General features: G+C 41.2%; 1 protein-coding gene across 1 annotated transcript in view; it reads left to right on the forward strand.

The window, feature by feature from the left end:
- Nucleotides 1-7,877: 7,877 nt before the first annotated feature.
- STAB2 (stabilin 2) overlaps nt 7,878-17,459 on the forward strand; it is an 85,689-nt gene continuing 76,107 nt past the window's right edge. Inside the window, exons 1-4 of the mRNA XM_074163198.1 lie at nt 7,878-7,961; nt 11,555-11,688; nt 12,535-12,650; nt 16,550-16,635. Of these exons, the coding sequence (XP_074019299.1) occupies nt 7,878-7,961; nt 11,555-11,688; nt 12,535-12,650; nt 16,550-16,635 (420 nt within the window). The remainder of the gene's footprint in view (nt 7,962-11,554; nt 11,689-12,534; nt 12,651-16,549; nt 16,636-17,459) is intronic.

Raw genomic sequence — 17,459 nt, forward strand, 5'->3', positions numbered from 1 at the left:
CTTTACATTTTTATGCTTATTAGACATTCCAGTGTGTTTACTACTGAATATACTCATTTTACCATACCTTTTGTATAATCGGAAAGGACCTTGTATGTTTATTCCACCACATTAAGAAAAAAGTAAACTTTCTAACAACATTTAGTCTCCAACATAAAAGGTACAAAGCAGGTTCTTTTAGATGGAACTTCAATAGATGTTCCTGTGTATTTGAAATCACTCCAATTTTTTTAATTTGAGTGCATATACTACACTTACATACTCAGTGGGAGTCAGGGGAAAGGGAATAGTTCCCCAGGTGCTCAGTTTTTGAGATGCAGTGTATGTTTGTGGAGATATCTGGACCTATCCTCTCCCCTTTACTTCGTGTCCTGTGTACTCTCTGCAACTAGATGAATGCATCCAAACTTCTCCACCATATAGAAACCATTCATCATTCTAATACTGCCATAATCACATTTTATACATTTGTTTTATATATTATATATATTATTTATTTATTTTATCTATTTATTTATACCCACATGCCCTCAGACTATTTTTAGGAAATCAGTACACCTCAATTGCATAAACGCGTTCACTCTTTCACTCCCCGGCACATCTCTCCGGGGGTTACCCACGCAGGCTCTCCCAGGGGGTCATGGGGACCGAGGAGACCCTTCCAGGTGCTGCTGCCTGAGGGTTGGAGGGGGATTGAAGCTGTGGCTTGGGCTCTGCTGCCCTCCGGTGGTCCCGCGGGAAGGGTCCGGGGCTCGGAGGCGGGGGGATGCGGGCGGTTGTCCCCCCGTCTCCGAGCCCGCTGCAAAACAGCCCCAGGACAGGGCAATGCGGACCCCGGAGATGCGAGGTAGAAAGCCTACCCTTGTCTCTCCCCTCCCCAGCAGGCTACGGCAGGAAAAATTTAAGAAAAAAAATAAAAATACATGCACAGAACTGAAGAGGGATAGAAGATGCTGGTGGAGAAACTGCATTTTATTCTTCAGCACAAACTTGCACTGGAGGCATCATAGCCCCAGGTGTCACTTTTGGAGGTGCTGACGCACACCCATAGTAAAAGGCAACCAAATTATACAAAGGCAAAAAGGGCAGAAGCGCATCTTCAAGTGACGGAGCCAAAAAATGCAGCCTGAGCTTCCTTATCCCAAGTCTGGCTCTATTTCTTAGGGCAGCGGTTTGCAACCTTTGCTGGCCTGCAGCCAGCTGACACACACCAGGCAGCACCACACTTGGTTCTTCCCAGCAATATCAGATGTTCCCATGGGCAACTTGTTGCCCTTGGGTCATGGTTTAGGGATTACCATGCTGCATACCCGCACCATGCTACCCGCCTAGCACAGCACATCACAGATCCCTTTAGCCTGCTGTAAACCACGGCAAGTTTGTATATCATACGGAGGAAGACAATGAAAGATAACATTGTGTTATTCTATTTGTGGAAATTACGCCTTCTGCATGATTTTCTTTCTCAAACAAATTTTGAGATGGCTTTTCCTAGACAAGATAATTGGCTGAAATCAATTCTCTGTAGCCGTAAACACGCACATTTGGATAATGTTATAAAGGCTGCATTTAAAAGGAAGGAAAAAAAAAAACCTGAGCAAAGGTTGATTGCTCCACATCATTATCTGCAATTCAGTTCTATTACTAGTAAATTATTAACTATATTAAGCTAACTTTGTTTAAGTCTGACTAGTCAAAACAAAAGCATTACTACGAAAGCATACAAGCTCTACATAGGCCAGAATTACAGTGAACTCTCTGCATTGTCTAGAGCAAGGAAGGAAATCAGCAGGTAATAACACCACAGTAATAACACAGCCTCTGCTGCTTCCTCCAACTCCACAAGCTCCTTTACCTTATGGTGCCTGGGGTTTCCGAACAGCCCCAGTCCCACCACAGCCAACTGCTAAGATCTGAAACGTGTATGCCGCTCACTGTCCTGCTTCTCTACCATGGGGTTGGAAAAATCAATGTAACATTTACAACACCAGAAATACATGATCTACAACCCTCTGTCCACCCCAAATCCTGGAATCTCAAGGTTTTCCTGGTATTTTGGCCTTACACACTGCAACCTTGTCAGAACTGCAGAAGTACAAGACACACATACAAACAACCCCAGTCTCCTTCCTGCCTGGATGTTTATAAACTGCAGAATAGTTTTGCTTGAGAATTGCCATCAAGATCCATTTGAGCCACCTTCTCATCTTGTGCAGTCCATTATTTGTTCCTAGTTTCCGATATCCTTTGATCGCATCTTAAAGCTGAAGCTTCTTACATGCTGACATTACACAAACAGGCAGGTGTTAATTCAAACTACAAGTTTATTTTGGTGTATTTATCCAGTGGCTCGTAACTGTGATTCATTTTATTCCCAATCTGTGCAAGGAATATGTTTTATATTTATAATCCATTAAATATGAGATTTAATGATTCTGAAGAGTGTTACATCAACAGGAAGGCCCATAGTGTTCAAAAAAGTCAAGATTTTGTACCAGGGCAGTACCTTCTGTGTTTTTCATGCCATTAGCTGGCAGCAACGTGGGACCAGAGTCTATGCATGGTCTATCAAGAATGCAGGAGATGCAGAGCAGAGACAGAGACACCAAGATGGCTTTAATATTCCTCTACACCACCCACACTTCCAGGTCCAGGTTACTAAGTCTTTCTCTTCACACCCTCATGGCATTGCCACCCAGGAGCCCTGTAGCTTCATCGCCCTGTACATCTTGGCCTGAATGTCTTACAGCTAAACATGGGGAATGCTTCCCACAAATAGGAGACTTACTTATAAGTCCTATATCCCGCTGGACCTACGGGGCATAAGGCCTTATCTATGACTTGAGCATGACTTCCATTTTTTTAAGCAACATGTTATTATAACATGAAAGGGTAGCAGAGGTGCCTGTGAGCAGCCCCTGATTTTATGCTCATTCCCTTCAGAGCATGGTGCTGATTTATAAGTTCAGCCTTATAGCTCCCCAACCTCACACTCCCTTAAAATTAGTAGTAAATAACATTGTCCAACTTAGCACCGTGTACACTACTCTCCTCATGTCTCCCTAGCAAAGCCCTCTCCACCACGGCCTCAGCTAGAATGCCTTTTGTTTACAATTTCACCAGCTGAAAGACCCTTTTGAGGGAAAAAAAAAAAAAAAAAAAAAGAGGGGAAAGAAAGAAAGCTGAAGAGGCCACTATGAGGATCTAATCTATGGCTAAGACCACCCCTTGACTGGCAGACTGCATTGCCATCAGCTGTATGCATCATGAACGCATTCGGGTTTAGATCAGCTGTCTGTGCCTTCTCCCTCATTAACATTGATAAAAGCGATGGCCTCTGCCGGGCGCACGGCATTCCTCAGCATACCAGCTGCAGCTCTATCTTAATGCATCCTATGGGCTTGGAGAATTAATTAGTTCTGATAGTCACCATGTTTCAAAATGATGGCTGTCATAACCCCGCAGATAAAATTACACACCCCTCGAATTTTCCACATTGCCCATTCAGACTCTCCATAGGCCACCGTTGGCCTCCTCAGATCTATGGCACTGGAAAGATTTAACTTGCCAAACCTTTTTTTTTTAATCTCTTTGTTATGTTCCAATTAAGTCTGTGTTAATCAAAGGCAGTATTTCCCAAATATTCCCCCCCTCCCCTTTCCCCAAGCCTCCTCCTAGGCAACTTGATGGTTCGTGCCCCCCTTCCTCCCACCTACAATTAGCATTCAGATGCCTCTCTTGGCAGAGCCAAAGACTCCCTCCCCCTAGGAAGCTTTCTTCTTCTGAGCACATTTTATCTTTCTCTACCCCTCTGCAAGGTGCTTTAGCCAGTTTCCAAACAAAGAGCAAAGTGACTTTTCCTCAGACATGTGGAGCCTCAAACTGTATTCAGACACCTCGGGGACAGTTTTCCTGCTGTGACCGGGTCTAAAACAGAAGTCACATACAGTAAAAAGCAGTAATTCATTTATCTTCTACTGCTTACTTTCAAATTACTACGTAAGAATATTAAATGTAGCTCAAGACTGCCATCACCCTTGACAGTCTCTAAGACCTCTCTAACAAGGCTGCTCCCCTGAGAGGGGAGTTGAGCTGCAAGTAGGGTGCAGTACCAGCTTTTATTACTCAGAGCTCATGAATGTTCAGGCTGCAATAAGTGCTCTGCTTCAAAATGGTCATATTTCTTTTTTTATTTCTTTCTCTAAAATGGTGATTTTGTCATATGACTATTTGTGAAATGGCTGAGCTTTACATGAGTCTGAGAGCTCACCATATGCTGTTTAGCCATCTCTGGTTGAGAGAGCTCCATGTTCAGAAAGTTCAGGGGAATGATATACAATGCAAGTCATGTAGTCAATAATCAATTTAAAGAATTTTAAAATGCAAGAAATTATGCAGTTATCAAAATTATGAAGAGGAAGGCGAGTACTGCAACCATCATGTCTGTATCTCCACTAGCTTTAATTCACTTTTCAGCTGACTTCACGCACCATATGCCTGGCTCTGAGAAAGAGCAACTAGCTTAATGTAACTCTGAAATAAGTTGTAGCACAAAACACTGTTTTTGAAAACACCGACCTAAATAAACCATCGCATTTTCTCTGGTTGGTTGACATTTTCAGCACAGAAATAGAAGGAGCAACTCAGAGAGGCAGTAGGTGGATGAAGAAAGTAAAAAGGCAACCACCTCACATCTACTTAAAATAGGAGTATCCAGTTCAGGAATGCAATAGGAGAGCAGAAGGCGGCACAAGTGTGTGCCACGGCACACGGTATTTGCAGTATTACAGAACACACAATGACTCTTACTAATCTTTTTCCCTGGGCTGCTTGCTACCTGAAATTTTTCAGAGGTACAAGGGTGACTAGCAGCTGAGAGTGGCAGGGATATCCCCAGGGAGGCTTGGCTGCGTTCCTCTATGTCAAACTGATCCTAGCTTTCTGGTGTATCCGTGCCCACTGTCACTCCCACCCTTGCTCAACCTTCCCTCACCTGTATCAATGTTATTTTTAAAAAAAATCCACGGGGACCGACTCCACAGACATGTTTGTGTTTTGATATTTGTCATCTAAGGCTTCCAAAAATTTTCCCCTTCTTGTAGGAACCAGAGAGTTCCAAGACCTCTCCAGCAGGACACAGAAAGAGGCACAGCACAAAACTAAAATAAAATATCCTGCTAAAGCCAGGAAAAAGTAAGCGTTGAAAATGCAAGAGCACAAAGGTCTCAGCTGAGCTGTATAAGCAGCAAGATAACAAGAACGTGATAACTTCCCACCGCGACCCTGGAAGGAGGACAGCCCCAGAAATACATGGGCTGCACAGCCGGGACAGGATACAAACACGTCAAGAGCGGGAGCTGGAGGATGGCCAAGACACAAGTTGGCAGATGCACAAGGTAGCACACTGACAGGTCAAATCCGCACCAGGGAACCCAGAGGTGTGCAGACCCCTCAGCACTGTGTGGCCTGGGTGCTGGCAGGGGAAGGTGAGGAGAGACACGAGTCCCAGCCTTCAGAGACCACCACCATCGTGTTTCTAGAAACAAAAGGGGAAAGCTGGCAGACAGGGCCATGCCAACAGCGCGTCAGCACCCAACACCAGCACAGGCAACAGTGCTGGAGCCAGAGGCTGGCCAGTACCTCGGGCACTGGCCAGGCCACCAAAGCAGCCTCCTCCCAAGCAAAGCACTATGTCAGGTCCCTGGCTGGCTGTGGGTACACTGCCACACTTCACAGGCTGCTTCGAGGGCTGGAGTGCCACCTTCCCACCCCCTCGAGTCCCCAGGGAGCCCCATCCTCTGTGCCAGGTGATGTGTTAGCCTGTATTTCTGCCCAAAGTGGGGCAGGAGCTGGCCAGGCAGAGTTATAGGTAGAGCCTGGCGCAGACTGTATTTAACACCTGTGAATGAGGAAAATCCCCATCGCCAACACGAGGAAAGGGTGGCCGGTTCCTCCAGAGCAGGGAAAGCGGTCATCACAGTGGTTAGCGGGGAGGCCACCCTCCAACACGAAGGGAGAGGAAGGAAGGGAAAAAAGGGTTTACTTCACACAAATGCCTATATGGGAGGTAAGAGCAGATAAGAAGAGAGCTGATGCGAGTTGCTTTTTATCTCGATCTACAGGACAGGAAAGGGACATGCTTGATTTACTGCTCCTTTCATCACTGCCCTGTCTGAAGTGGCAACAGGCAAGAAGCCCAGCTGACCTCAAGCCACTGCAGAAGCTGTCAGCTCCTGCCATCACACACACAGGGACCAGGCAAACATGTTTTGTCCAGGTAGCACAGACCCTGCCCAGACAGCCATCCTGCCCACGTTCCAGCAAGGCACAGCTGCAGAAGAGGGAGGAGAAGTTTTACTCCCAAACATCCCACAGATGGGCTGTCGTCACACAGGAGAGAAGATCCTCCAGGATTCTGCTCTTTTGGAGAAAAAAACAAGCCATTCCTTCCGCCAGCCCGGATTGTACATTGTATGCAAAACCAAAGATGAAAGGCCTTGACCTCAGAAAAGAGAACTGGCACTTCCCAGGGCCATACGTACCCTCAGCATGTACATGGCAACCCCTGGCTGCTATCTTGTCTGTGTAAACAAGAAACGATTTATTTTCCTCATAATATAGCAGAAAGGAACAGGATCTGATGAGCATGCAGGAAACATCTTGCCCTGCCATCTCCTACCAGCAATTTTCCAGTACTCAGAGCATATAACAAAAGTAGATGAATTCGTGTGTTTTATGTGTATCACCACTGAGTTCTTTAGGAAAACAATACAGAGCTCAAGATAATAGGTTACAACTGCATCAAATGCTACATTTGTGGTCTAAAGGTGAAGTCAGTGTCTAGTCATGACTATAAATAAAAATCTGGGAGAAAGCACTATGTTTACAGCCACTGCGGACTCTTCAAAAACTTAACCTAGCTTTAAAGCACAACTTTGTATCAAGGCACCCTTACAGAGTGCCTTCAAATGACTGAAAAATGGGAATGTCAGGGGCACAAAGCAAAACTGGAAAACTGGAGGCAGCCAAATTATTAGGTATCTTAGACATGGGAGAGGCTGCCCTTACAAGCCTGACCAGAGCAGCAGCAAGGAGCAGCACTAGAAAAGAGATGAACAACTGAGCAGAAAGAGAAACAGTCTTGATTCTGACAAATCAAAATGTCTGTCTACTCATCCCTCCTATTCATATGCAAGTAATATAGCTGAGTTAATTTTCCTCTGCTTAGGTCCAGGAAATCAGTCAAAATGATATAACAAAAATAGCAAAAAGAAAAAAAAAAAAAATCCCCTTTTTATCCAGCTAACCAAAGCTGGAAGATGTTCTTTTGGCCTCCTGAGATAAAGCCAGTAGTATTTCTCCCAGGACCACATTCAGAGGACCCACCCTTACGTTATTAGGGCTGATAAGCCAACTTCCAGAGATCCTTTGCTCTGCCTTAGATCAGTTGAACAAATGTAACGATAACAAGCACAGCAGTTACTCCAGTCCCCTACCCATGCCCACCTAAAAGAAGAAAACATCTACTATCACCACAGTTCAGTGTCCTTGGTTTTGTACTGACAACAGCTTCAGAGAAAGGGATAAATGAACAGAGCCCCATCAGGATATCCTGTCATTCAGTTAGGAAGGGTTTATTCAGCTTGGAAGGGAAAACTTTCAGCAAAGACCCTGCATTTTGGAATTTTTCCTGCCTGCAGGCAAGCTTCTCATGCCGAATCTTTCACTCATTTTCCTTCAGGAAAGACAAGAGTCCTGTTAAACTATTTGCCTAAGAATGTAGAAGAAGTAGCAGCTCTAACAAACGATCCTTTTACATCAGAATTTTAGTTCTACTGTCTGGAGGGCTCTGAAGGAAAAAAATCAAATTCTTCACAATGGAAAAAAATCCAGTTTTTTTATTCTTTTTGGCTTTTTTGGCTGCAATGAAGCCGTGTTTGGCATCACAAGTCCCAAACGAGGTAAGAAGCGGCTTTTTATTCAAGTAATGAATTATTATGTGTCTGTATTGCACTATGGGTTACGGGCTTTTTCATTGTTACAGAGAGACTAGTTATCAGATACTGTATCTGATAGAAGAAAAACACATTTTAAGAGTAACTGATGCCGTATGACATTGAATTATAAACCAAGAGCTGTGTAATTCAGTCCTCTGAAATAACAGAAATGCATCTGTTTATTCCACGAGAATTTGGCTCAAATGATGTTTCATGAGTATGCTGAAAATATCTCTAAAAATTGCAAACATGGCAAAAGGCTGTAGTTGACTCACTCATGAAAAGCAACAAAAGAAAACCACTGGAATTTCTGATAAGTCAAAAGATGAAAGCAAAAAATTTTCCATAGTGAAAATTATCCACTCTACTAACCATAAGGAGGAAAAGCTATTTCAGATAGGTGGGGGAAAAAAATCTAAGGAATTGAACTACTGGAAATAATTGTACAAAGTTATACATTTAAGTAAAAGAATTGTAGACTTTTGGGGACAAGATGCATGTTATGTAAAAATTTTATGGATCTGTGGAATGTCACAAAATCTGTTTTCACTACCCTTATAGGCAGAAAGTACTGGGTTGAAAATCTGAACCAGGAGTTCAACAGTGAGACATGAACTCATTTAAACTGTCTCACAACATGAGGCTTTAACTTACTGCATTCTGGACAAAAAACACTTATGGAAGAGAAAACAAAAGGATCAGGAGAAATTGTGGAGGGAAAAAAAAGAGGGAAGCCACTCAGTTTTGTTTTAAATGGAAAAATACTTTGAAAGTACAAACATGTATCAGGAAAGGTGTTATCTTATTCTGTCTCTAGAAAAGAGCAGCCAACAAATCACCTTTCTTCCATTTTTCCTAATAGCAAAAAAGGAAAATGAGGAAATGGGAGAAATTAAAAAAAAAAAAAAATAGTTTTTATAGCTGGTGGTAGGGAAAGGGTATAACCTATTTTTATTTAGATTTTACCTTTTCAAAATCTCTTTGAATTTTCTTGTGCCAAAAATTAAATGTTGTGGGGTGCCTTTTTATGACAACTTCTGCAGTGAGATCATTCCAGCAACTCCTGAGCCTTAACATCCTACAAGGCCAGCAGTTTCTCCAGACTCTTAATGGCTTACCCTAAGCACTTGCAGGGAGCAGTGCTTCAGTAGCACACTTGGTTAAAGATGCAGAAAAATCAGCAAACGCTCTGAGTTTATGATTCGTCAGCATTAACAGTACTGATTTGACTGGGTGGAAATACTCATAGGAGTTATAGTGCCCGGATTGCGTGTTTGTGCTGTGTTGGTTCTTGCTCTGGTGAGCGAGTCATCTCTCATTAAGGATGGGCTGTTACGGTGGCTGCGCTGGTGCTGAGCACCAGGTGTTTGAAAGGCTTGAAGCGTTCAAGCCCCTTCGTGTTGGTGCCTCATGAGGTGATTTTGGATGGGAATCAAGGTGTAGAGATGCTCTGGTTTGAGTTTGTAGGAACCATCTTAGACCTGAAACCCAAAGAGCCGGGTCAGTCCAGTGCTCCACCAGAGCTGGGCTCTGTCGAGAGGGCAGAGAGGCTGCTGGGTCTGCTCAGCATGGCACTGCTCTCCGTGGCTTTGCCAAGTGTCTGAGCAAGCTGTATCCACATTATACCCACATCTGGAAAAAGCTGTATCCACATTATACCCACATCATTATTATTGCAGAGACACCTGAAATGCATCCACACAACAGTAAGAGGTTTCACTACCGAACTATAACTGCTGTACCCGAACACTGCCCAAATCAGATTTCAACAGTACATTTGGAAAGACTAAAATTTGAAGACTAAATAGATGTTGAAATATGCTTATAAACTGGGTGACGACTATCAAGCAGAGTCCCTCTGAGCTCATGCAATTCAATCTCCTTATCAGTGTCTGCGATACATCCTCACAGTCTTCACTACTGAAACGTGCTGCTATCACAAATACTGAAGGAAGAATAACTAACAAGGGGAGAAACCACTGGGGTGAGGGCTTCATCCAGGACTACCAGGCTGTGGCACATGTACAAATCCTGCCCAAGGCACTAGTATACTTGCCCAGGCCAACTGTGAGCTTCTGCAATGAGGCTGCGGAATCCCACATGTGCCCAGAAGGTCCAATGTTACCTGGGCAGCACAGGGTTCCACGTACACATCTGTTGTTTGGGAATCCCTGGACAGAAATATTGGAGGATATCCATTGAGCAACACACGACAGCACTGCAACCGGCTCCATCCTTGGAAGTGATGGCTTAGAATACACCCTAGATAGCAAATGACCTGAAGCTTCTGCTGTGACACTACTGCACAAAGGGTAATTGTCAATTTGCCAAGGTGGGGGACCTTGCAGGGGGAGTGCAAAAGTCCCATTCACGTGCACAGGAATTGCCTAGACAGGCTGGGTCTGATGCTCCCCATCCAGGAGGGCTATTGCCAAACTGGGCATGCTCCAGAGGAAAGCTGGGGAATGACTCAAGAGCCATGAAACCAGAGTCATAGCAGGGAATTCAATAAATGCTATTTATTTAGGTGCACAAAGAAAACATACTTTGATCTCAGACTGTAAGTATTCATAGGAAGGGAGTAGTAGAATTGGGAGCAGAACGGCTTCCTACCTGTTGTGCAAACTCCAGAGGAGCAATGGCTGGAGACTGAAGCAAAACCATCATAGACAAATTACAACAGAAACAACATACCACAGTTTGTTTCTCCACAACCGGCTATTTCCAAATCAAATGAATACTTTCTAAAAGATTTTCTTGTTCAAACTAAATTTCATGAAAGAAGCTCCATTATCCTGTATTATGCTCCTCTGGTATAATTGTCCTTCTGCCTTTATAATCTGGGAAACTATTTAAAACATCCATAGACAACTATTTACAAATTTAAATATTTTCAGATGGATGATGCTGCTAGAGCTGGCCCCTACATACATACACACATGCACTCATACACATATACAGTGGGCAGGTACAGTTTTTCAAGATAAACATTAATTATTTCCTCACGTTGGCCTGGCAATGATTCAGACATTGCCTTAATTGACTAGTCAACTGCTTAATTGAAATCCCATTCAGAGAGTTCACATCAATTCTACTGTGCCAGACAGGAAGTCTGTTGTGGTCAATATTGCTTGAGTGAGTTAAGACCACCTAAATGGGTCCATACTTAGAGACCAGTGGATAAATAATTATCTTGGAATAGAAAATGGAGCACTTCACAGTGTTTCCTTTCCAAGAATGACCATTTCATTTATTACTTTTTGTTGGTTTTTAAAGATCATATTTTGCATTAGATTATTTCTCACCATTTGTGAATTATGAACTTACTTCTACAAATACTCACCAGGAATAAAGAAGATGAAGCCAACGTTAGATGGGGTTCAAGGAAAGACTTTTTGCTTTAAAATAGGTCAACTGTTTTAGTAGTAGGAAGCAGACAGTATTTTTGATATATAGATACTTTCAAATCTATGAATTCTACAACCACAAAATACAATGCCACCACTGTGATGATACCCTAAGCCTTTTCTCCTTTAATTAATCTTCTCCTATTACAGATGAAGAAGCAATGTGATCAAAAGCTGCTCATTCGAATGAAAACTGAATGTGTACCTTGCTCTTTAAACCTCAAAACCCAGTGCCCTGCTGGTTACACCAAAATTACCAATGGGACGGGGATACCAGACTGCAGGTATCTCTTCTGTCAGAGCTTTTCTCCGTGAATATTGTTCTCCATGAATTAGAAAATGTTAATTCATATTAAAAATTCTATATTTCATGTAATTTTCTTAAGGAAGATTTACCATTGGCTTCACCAACTCCAGAACTCAAGCTTCACTCAGAGTACTTTCAAGTCTAGTTAATCAGCAAATGGTATAAGAGGAAGATAAACATAGCTATCGAAAGCCTATCAGATTTTATTTTGAGTGATATCATAAAATCACTTTCTTGTTTATTCTGCATATTGATATGAATGATATATAAATATCATATGACAAATGTATATTATCGTATAAATTATGTTTATGTATTATTCCTATCATATTATCATTATCATATCAATAACAGATTTCTTCAAACTGCCAGATTGGGGAGGTAGTGGTGGGGCGAAGGGCAGAAAGAAATATCTCAAAACAAATTTGAAATCTTGTTTTTAAGATTAAAAAGAAAAAAAAAGAAAAGCAGTATTTTAGGCAAAATGTAACTATTTTGTGCTTACTTAGCGTTTAAAGAATCTTGACAGTAAATAAATTTTAAAATACTGTTTTCAAATCAAAACTTAGATAAAATTGCTGTGTTTGGGTTGCAAAAATGAAAAAAAAAAGAAAAGATAAATATACTATGCAAAAGAAATAGCTCCAAGGATCTTTTCAGACCTCTGTGTTCAATATATGTTCTAATGAAGAAAAAAAGGCAATACAACTAAGTTTAAAGTGCTCTTGTCTGACACTGAAGGGAGAAGAGAAGGTTACGAATTTCATTTCTCCCCACAGGAAGCTTTAAGTACTTTAAAGCAGCTCCAACTTTTTTTCCTCAGGTATTATCTAGAAATTAAAACACACGTACTTTCTTTTCCGGGATGTCGGCATCATTGTACGAAGGAATTTGAACAACCTGAGTGCTGCCAGGGACACTGGGGCCCAGACTGCATGGGTAAGCTCTTTTATTTTTTTGATATAATTTGAGTAGAAGTAAAGCATTGATTTTCCTTCTTTCAGAAACTATTGCAATGAGAAGATTGCTCTTCAGAGCTTATTATAGAGGTAGAAATAAACAGCAGTTTTCAACCAAAACTTAGAGGATTTAGAGAAAAACACATATCCAAAGCTTCATTTAAAAAGAAAAATTAATAGAAAAATTTTTAAAAATCAGGGAACCCCCCTGGTTTTGAGATTTTCAAAACAATTTCAAGTCAATGCTTGCAAAATTACTTTTCATTTCGGAGGATCCTTAAAACGGATTTTAAAAATTAGACTTTTCAAACTGCAAGGTTAAATGTTCCATTTTAGGCCAAATATACCCTCATCTGAGTCTAAAATATTTCCAAATCTCTTTAATTCTTTATTTTTTGATGCAAGGAGGGTCTTTTCTTCCAGTTCAACTTGAAACAGTTTTTCCCTCCAAGTTTTTTGAACATCCAGTGAACGCTAAGGGCCACTACTGAAGCAGGGATAATCAGGAGTGCCTCTCTTCCCGTTGCCACTTCCTGAGGAAAAGCCTTTCAGCATATATATAAGTGCACCAAATCTCAGGCTACTGAAGTGGGCATCAAGACTGCTGAGGAAGTTTCCCTACCCAGACAGAGTATTTCCTCCTTTAGTCAATAGGGTCAAGGCCTGGTTCAATGTGAAGTCCTTTTGTCCACAAAATAGATTAAAAAATATAATTTTTGCCCAAGCTATGATTTAAATACCGGTCATTTATCTACTAAAGCAAAGTAGTCAAACCCCAACTTAATAGCTACTTCTATAAAAAGATAGGCAAATAGCTGAGTTTGTAGCGTGTGGTCACATCTTCCTGTGAAGAGAACCACTTATGTGGTGATTTACCATCTTTTCCACCAAAACCAGTTCCCGGTAAGAGGAAGGCAATACTACATGTGATTATCATCCTGTAAACTTCGGGGTGCTCTGGGAAGCCACACGAGGGGCTTCGGTATTTCTAGAGAAGGGCAGAGCTCTCTGCCCCTAAGCCAAAGTCCTGCCTGTAACACTGCAGGCAGGAGTCTGCAGAGGCAAGGAAGCTCTCTCTTCCTTCAAACAAACTTCCTGGCCCCAAAAAGCAAAGAATCAAGGTCTCAGCATTGTTTCTGCTGTCATTCTGAGGAAGAAAATAGCTCTTTGCATTATCGCAATATCTCTAAGAACATATGGCGCGCCTTGAAATGTTTGGAGGAAAGACGGTCCTTCCTGAGGCCAAAGAAAAATCCCTGACTAGGGGTTTACTTCACATTTAGCATCTCACGGCAATGACAAAATTAGTGTTAAATAGCAGTCTGACTTCCTTAAACGATAGTACGTGCTGAAACAGAAAGTGTGAATGAAAGGTGTTTTGTCCCCTTCCCTCCCTATGCCCCAAGCCAACAAGCTGCCCGCCTGTCCCTCTGTAAAAAGGCATCCAGGAAAAGGGAAAAAGTGTGGGGGGTAAAAGGTCCAGGGGAGAAGAGTATGGCCTTTTAACACTGCCAGTATCATCCAACCACAGATGCCCCACATGTGTAACTGATGGGCTTCAGTGGGAGCTACTCCTTATCTCAGCTCTGGGAAAATATTTGCATGGCTCCAAAGAAAAGCCTGGGTGCCAACTGAAAGGTGTGCTGTACAGGCAACTGAGTAGAAAGCACTGCAACAAAGAAAAAAAAAAGTGTAAAGTAAAAAATAAAGGCTAAGAGGAAAGATAATAAACCTGATTCTATCAAATTATATGTCCAAAATACATCATCTTTATGAGTTCTACCTACTGCTTCAGCCTGCAGGGAGTCAGGTGAAGAGAACGAATCCAACAGGCTGCATTTGAAAACACTTAGGAAGTGCTGAATTAAACTCTCTGAGACAAAAAGCTAATAAATTTAAGTTCTTTTGGCCTAGTTATAAAGATTTGGCTTTTGGTCTGACAGTTGTAAGAGCTAAGCAGAAGTATCTCCTTCCTGCTACTTTTCAAAAAATATCCTCAACAAAAGCAAAGGTCTTACTCCTCCCCGGTACGATGGTGGTGGCTGGTGACTGCCAGCATCACTGCTGCCTCCTCCAGCCCCACCATCCAGGGGAAGCATTTATCTGCCTGACCAAACTGGTACAACAATATGATAATTTGCTAAACTTCTGATAAAACTGTCCCTTGGTGGTGGTACCAAAACAAGAGACAAGAAGTAGTGAAGACAAGGGGAAGTGTAATAAATATCAACTGGGGGGAAAAAAAAAAAAAAAAAAAAAACAAACAAATAAAACACAAACCTGTTTTTTCAGCAATTTTAAAGTATGTTTTCCTAGAATTTATACCACAAACTGAGTTTTCTTGTGATTTCTCTATCTTTGCACATTCAATAAAAGCATCAGTGCAGTTAAAATTGTTCCCACTCAGAGTAAATATTAAACGTTTTGAGCCTGTGTCAGTCCTAATGATGAGATTTAGCTATCACATGGTAGCCAGAAAAAAAGACTCACTAAAAATCACTTTCAAGATTAAAGTATATGTATTTATTACTTTACCTCATTTCTGGTTATTTCATCTCAATTTTTAATAAATCTTTTAATTTCAGCATGTATGAGAGAAACTCTACTAAAGTTTTCATCTTTAAATTTATTGTTTTTTCACAAGAAGCTAACTCAGATCCAACAGACTTCACAGACTCATCATTAAGGAATAAATTAAGAAATACTAACAGATTGGTATAAAGCCAAAGCCTTCACTAAAGTTAGGTGTACACATATACACATCCACTTATTTGCTCATCACTCTGTCCAAAGCAAACTGATTTTCATTAAAACTTCCGCATCACTTAAACAATCCAAACCAGGATTAAGTTACTCAACAGGAGCATAAATCCAGTGCTGCCCATCTCCATCCACACAGAATAAACTGAGACTCTTTATAAGCAATAAATCTACCAGTAAGGTACAGGAGAGAACCTGTGAGGGCAGTAGGAGTTTGATACACTTAGATACCACCTGCATCAGGATTACGGTTACCTAGTGGGAAATCCAATTACAGGAAGGAAAGGCTTATGGAAGGGAGTTGATAAATCATGTCCACAGAGAGGCTACGGAACTATAAAAAATAAAGATATCCCAAAAGGGGGAAAAATCTGACAGAACAATCTGACCAAAATTACTCTAACATTCCTATACATTCTAACATTCTAACATTTCCTATAGGCAACCTTTCAGTAAAAAAATTGATATTGAAATATTTCATCCAAAGCTTAAACTATTTTGATTTGGAAATACAGTTGTTTCTTATCCTCCCCTGCTGGCTGGGGTTTTTGGTCAGATTCCGTCTCACCCGATGTGCTACTGCCTCTAATCATGGTTTTAGCACCAGAGGATCTGAAGAGCATAGCACACAACTTTTACTAATGATCCCAGCCTATTGTACAGAAGTGGGTTATGAGATACCCAAATTTCAGTTTCCAAGATCATTTGAATTAAATATCACAGTCATATGGGAAATAGCAGGGAAAATGAAAAACTTTCCACATAAAGCAAATGTGATTTGTAGGGGAAAGGAAGAGGCTTATTTAAACTCTAATTTAGCATCAAATACAGTTCTGACAGCAAATTTGCAGTCAGAGTTGTATTAACAAACAGAAGTGGTCAGGCAAACCACTTGTATCAAACAAGTTAACAGTTTAGCATGTCTGCAGATAGAGGTGGATCAGCAGGGACAAAATCAATATGGTACTTTAGAATTAGAAAACTATTTTTGGGTACAATCTATTGATTACAGTCGTTAGCTTAAGTTCCCATTCTAGAGAGGGTGACCGTCTCTAGGGGGGTTGGAACTAGATGATCTTTAAGGTTCCCTTCCAGCTCTAACCATTCTGTGATTTCTAGCCTGTCCGGGAGGAGCTGCATCACCATGCAATAGAAGAGGACACTGCTCCCAGGGTATAAATGGGAATGGAACGTGCACTTGTCAGGTACGCCCCCCTTCTTTTAAAAATAGCACATAAGCTCTGCTAAGAAATAATGCATGTTATGTGGTATAAATGCATTAAAGGAAAGTATTTCAGACATAGCAAAGATGGTCTGCTTGGAGTTTATTTTTTGCTTGGCTTGTACTAATCTTCACACTATTATTTCTACAGACTTGAGTATGTTTGGGTGATGTTATTAAAGAGCTCTTCCATCTTGTCTTCCAGAAACAGGTGGTTTGAATTCCTCTGCTTTTAAGAGTGTGCTATTACTTATGACTTTTTGCCCTAATTAGAAAGGACTTGTACTTGGGACTAATACTCTCAATATAATGTTCCTTTGCTGAGAGTGCAGTGCAGTGCTTAATAACTTCAGCTAAAAAAGATTTTTTAAAAAAACAACTCGAATCTTTTCTACCTCCTCCTCTATTGGTTAATCTTTCAATTACATCGAAAGCGCATCTTCTGGGGACATGTTAAAAAGAGACTGAGTGAGAAGTAGTCAGAAAATACAGCCCAACAATTGTAAGAATTATTTTGTCATTAAGCTTGATTACTGTTCTTCACTGTTAACCTGATATTCAGAACATCTGATTTGGTTTGAAGTGTAAGAGCTAAAAATTTAAAATTAAAAAAAAAGGGGGGGGGGAAATCATTCAAAACACAGTGCTTTCTAGATTGCAGTAGTCATCTCTGATTTGCTGACTGAACCATTCATGTTATTTTCTTTTGGCAGCTAAAGGTGCTGTTTTCAGGCTGCTAAGCATGTATCTATCTATATAGAGATAGATGAGAAACTTAAGTTTTGATTTCCAATCTGTAATTTACAG

This window comes from Numenius arquata, chromosome 2, assembly GCF_964106895.1.
Source record: "Numenius arquata chromosome 2, bNumArq3.hap1.1, whole genome shotgun sequence".
In the NCBI taxonomy this organism is placed as follows: Eukaryota; Metazoa; Chordata; class Aves; order Charadriiformes; family Scolopacidae; genus Numenius; species Numenius arquata.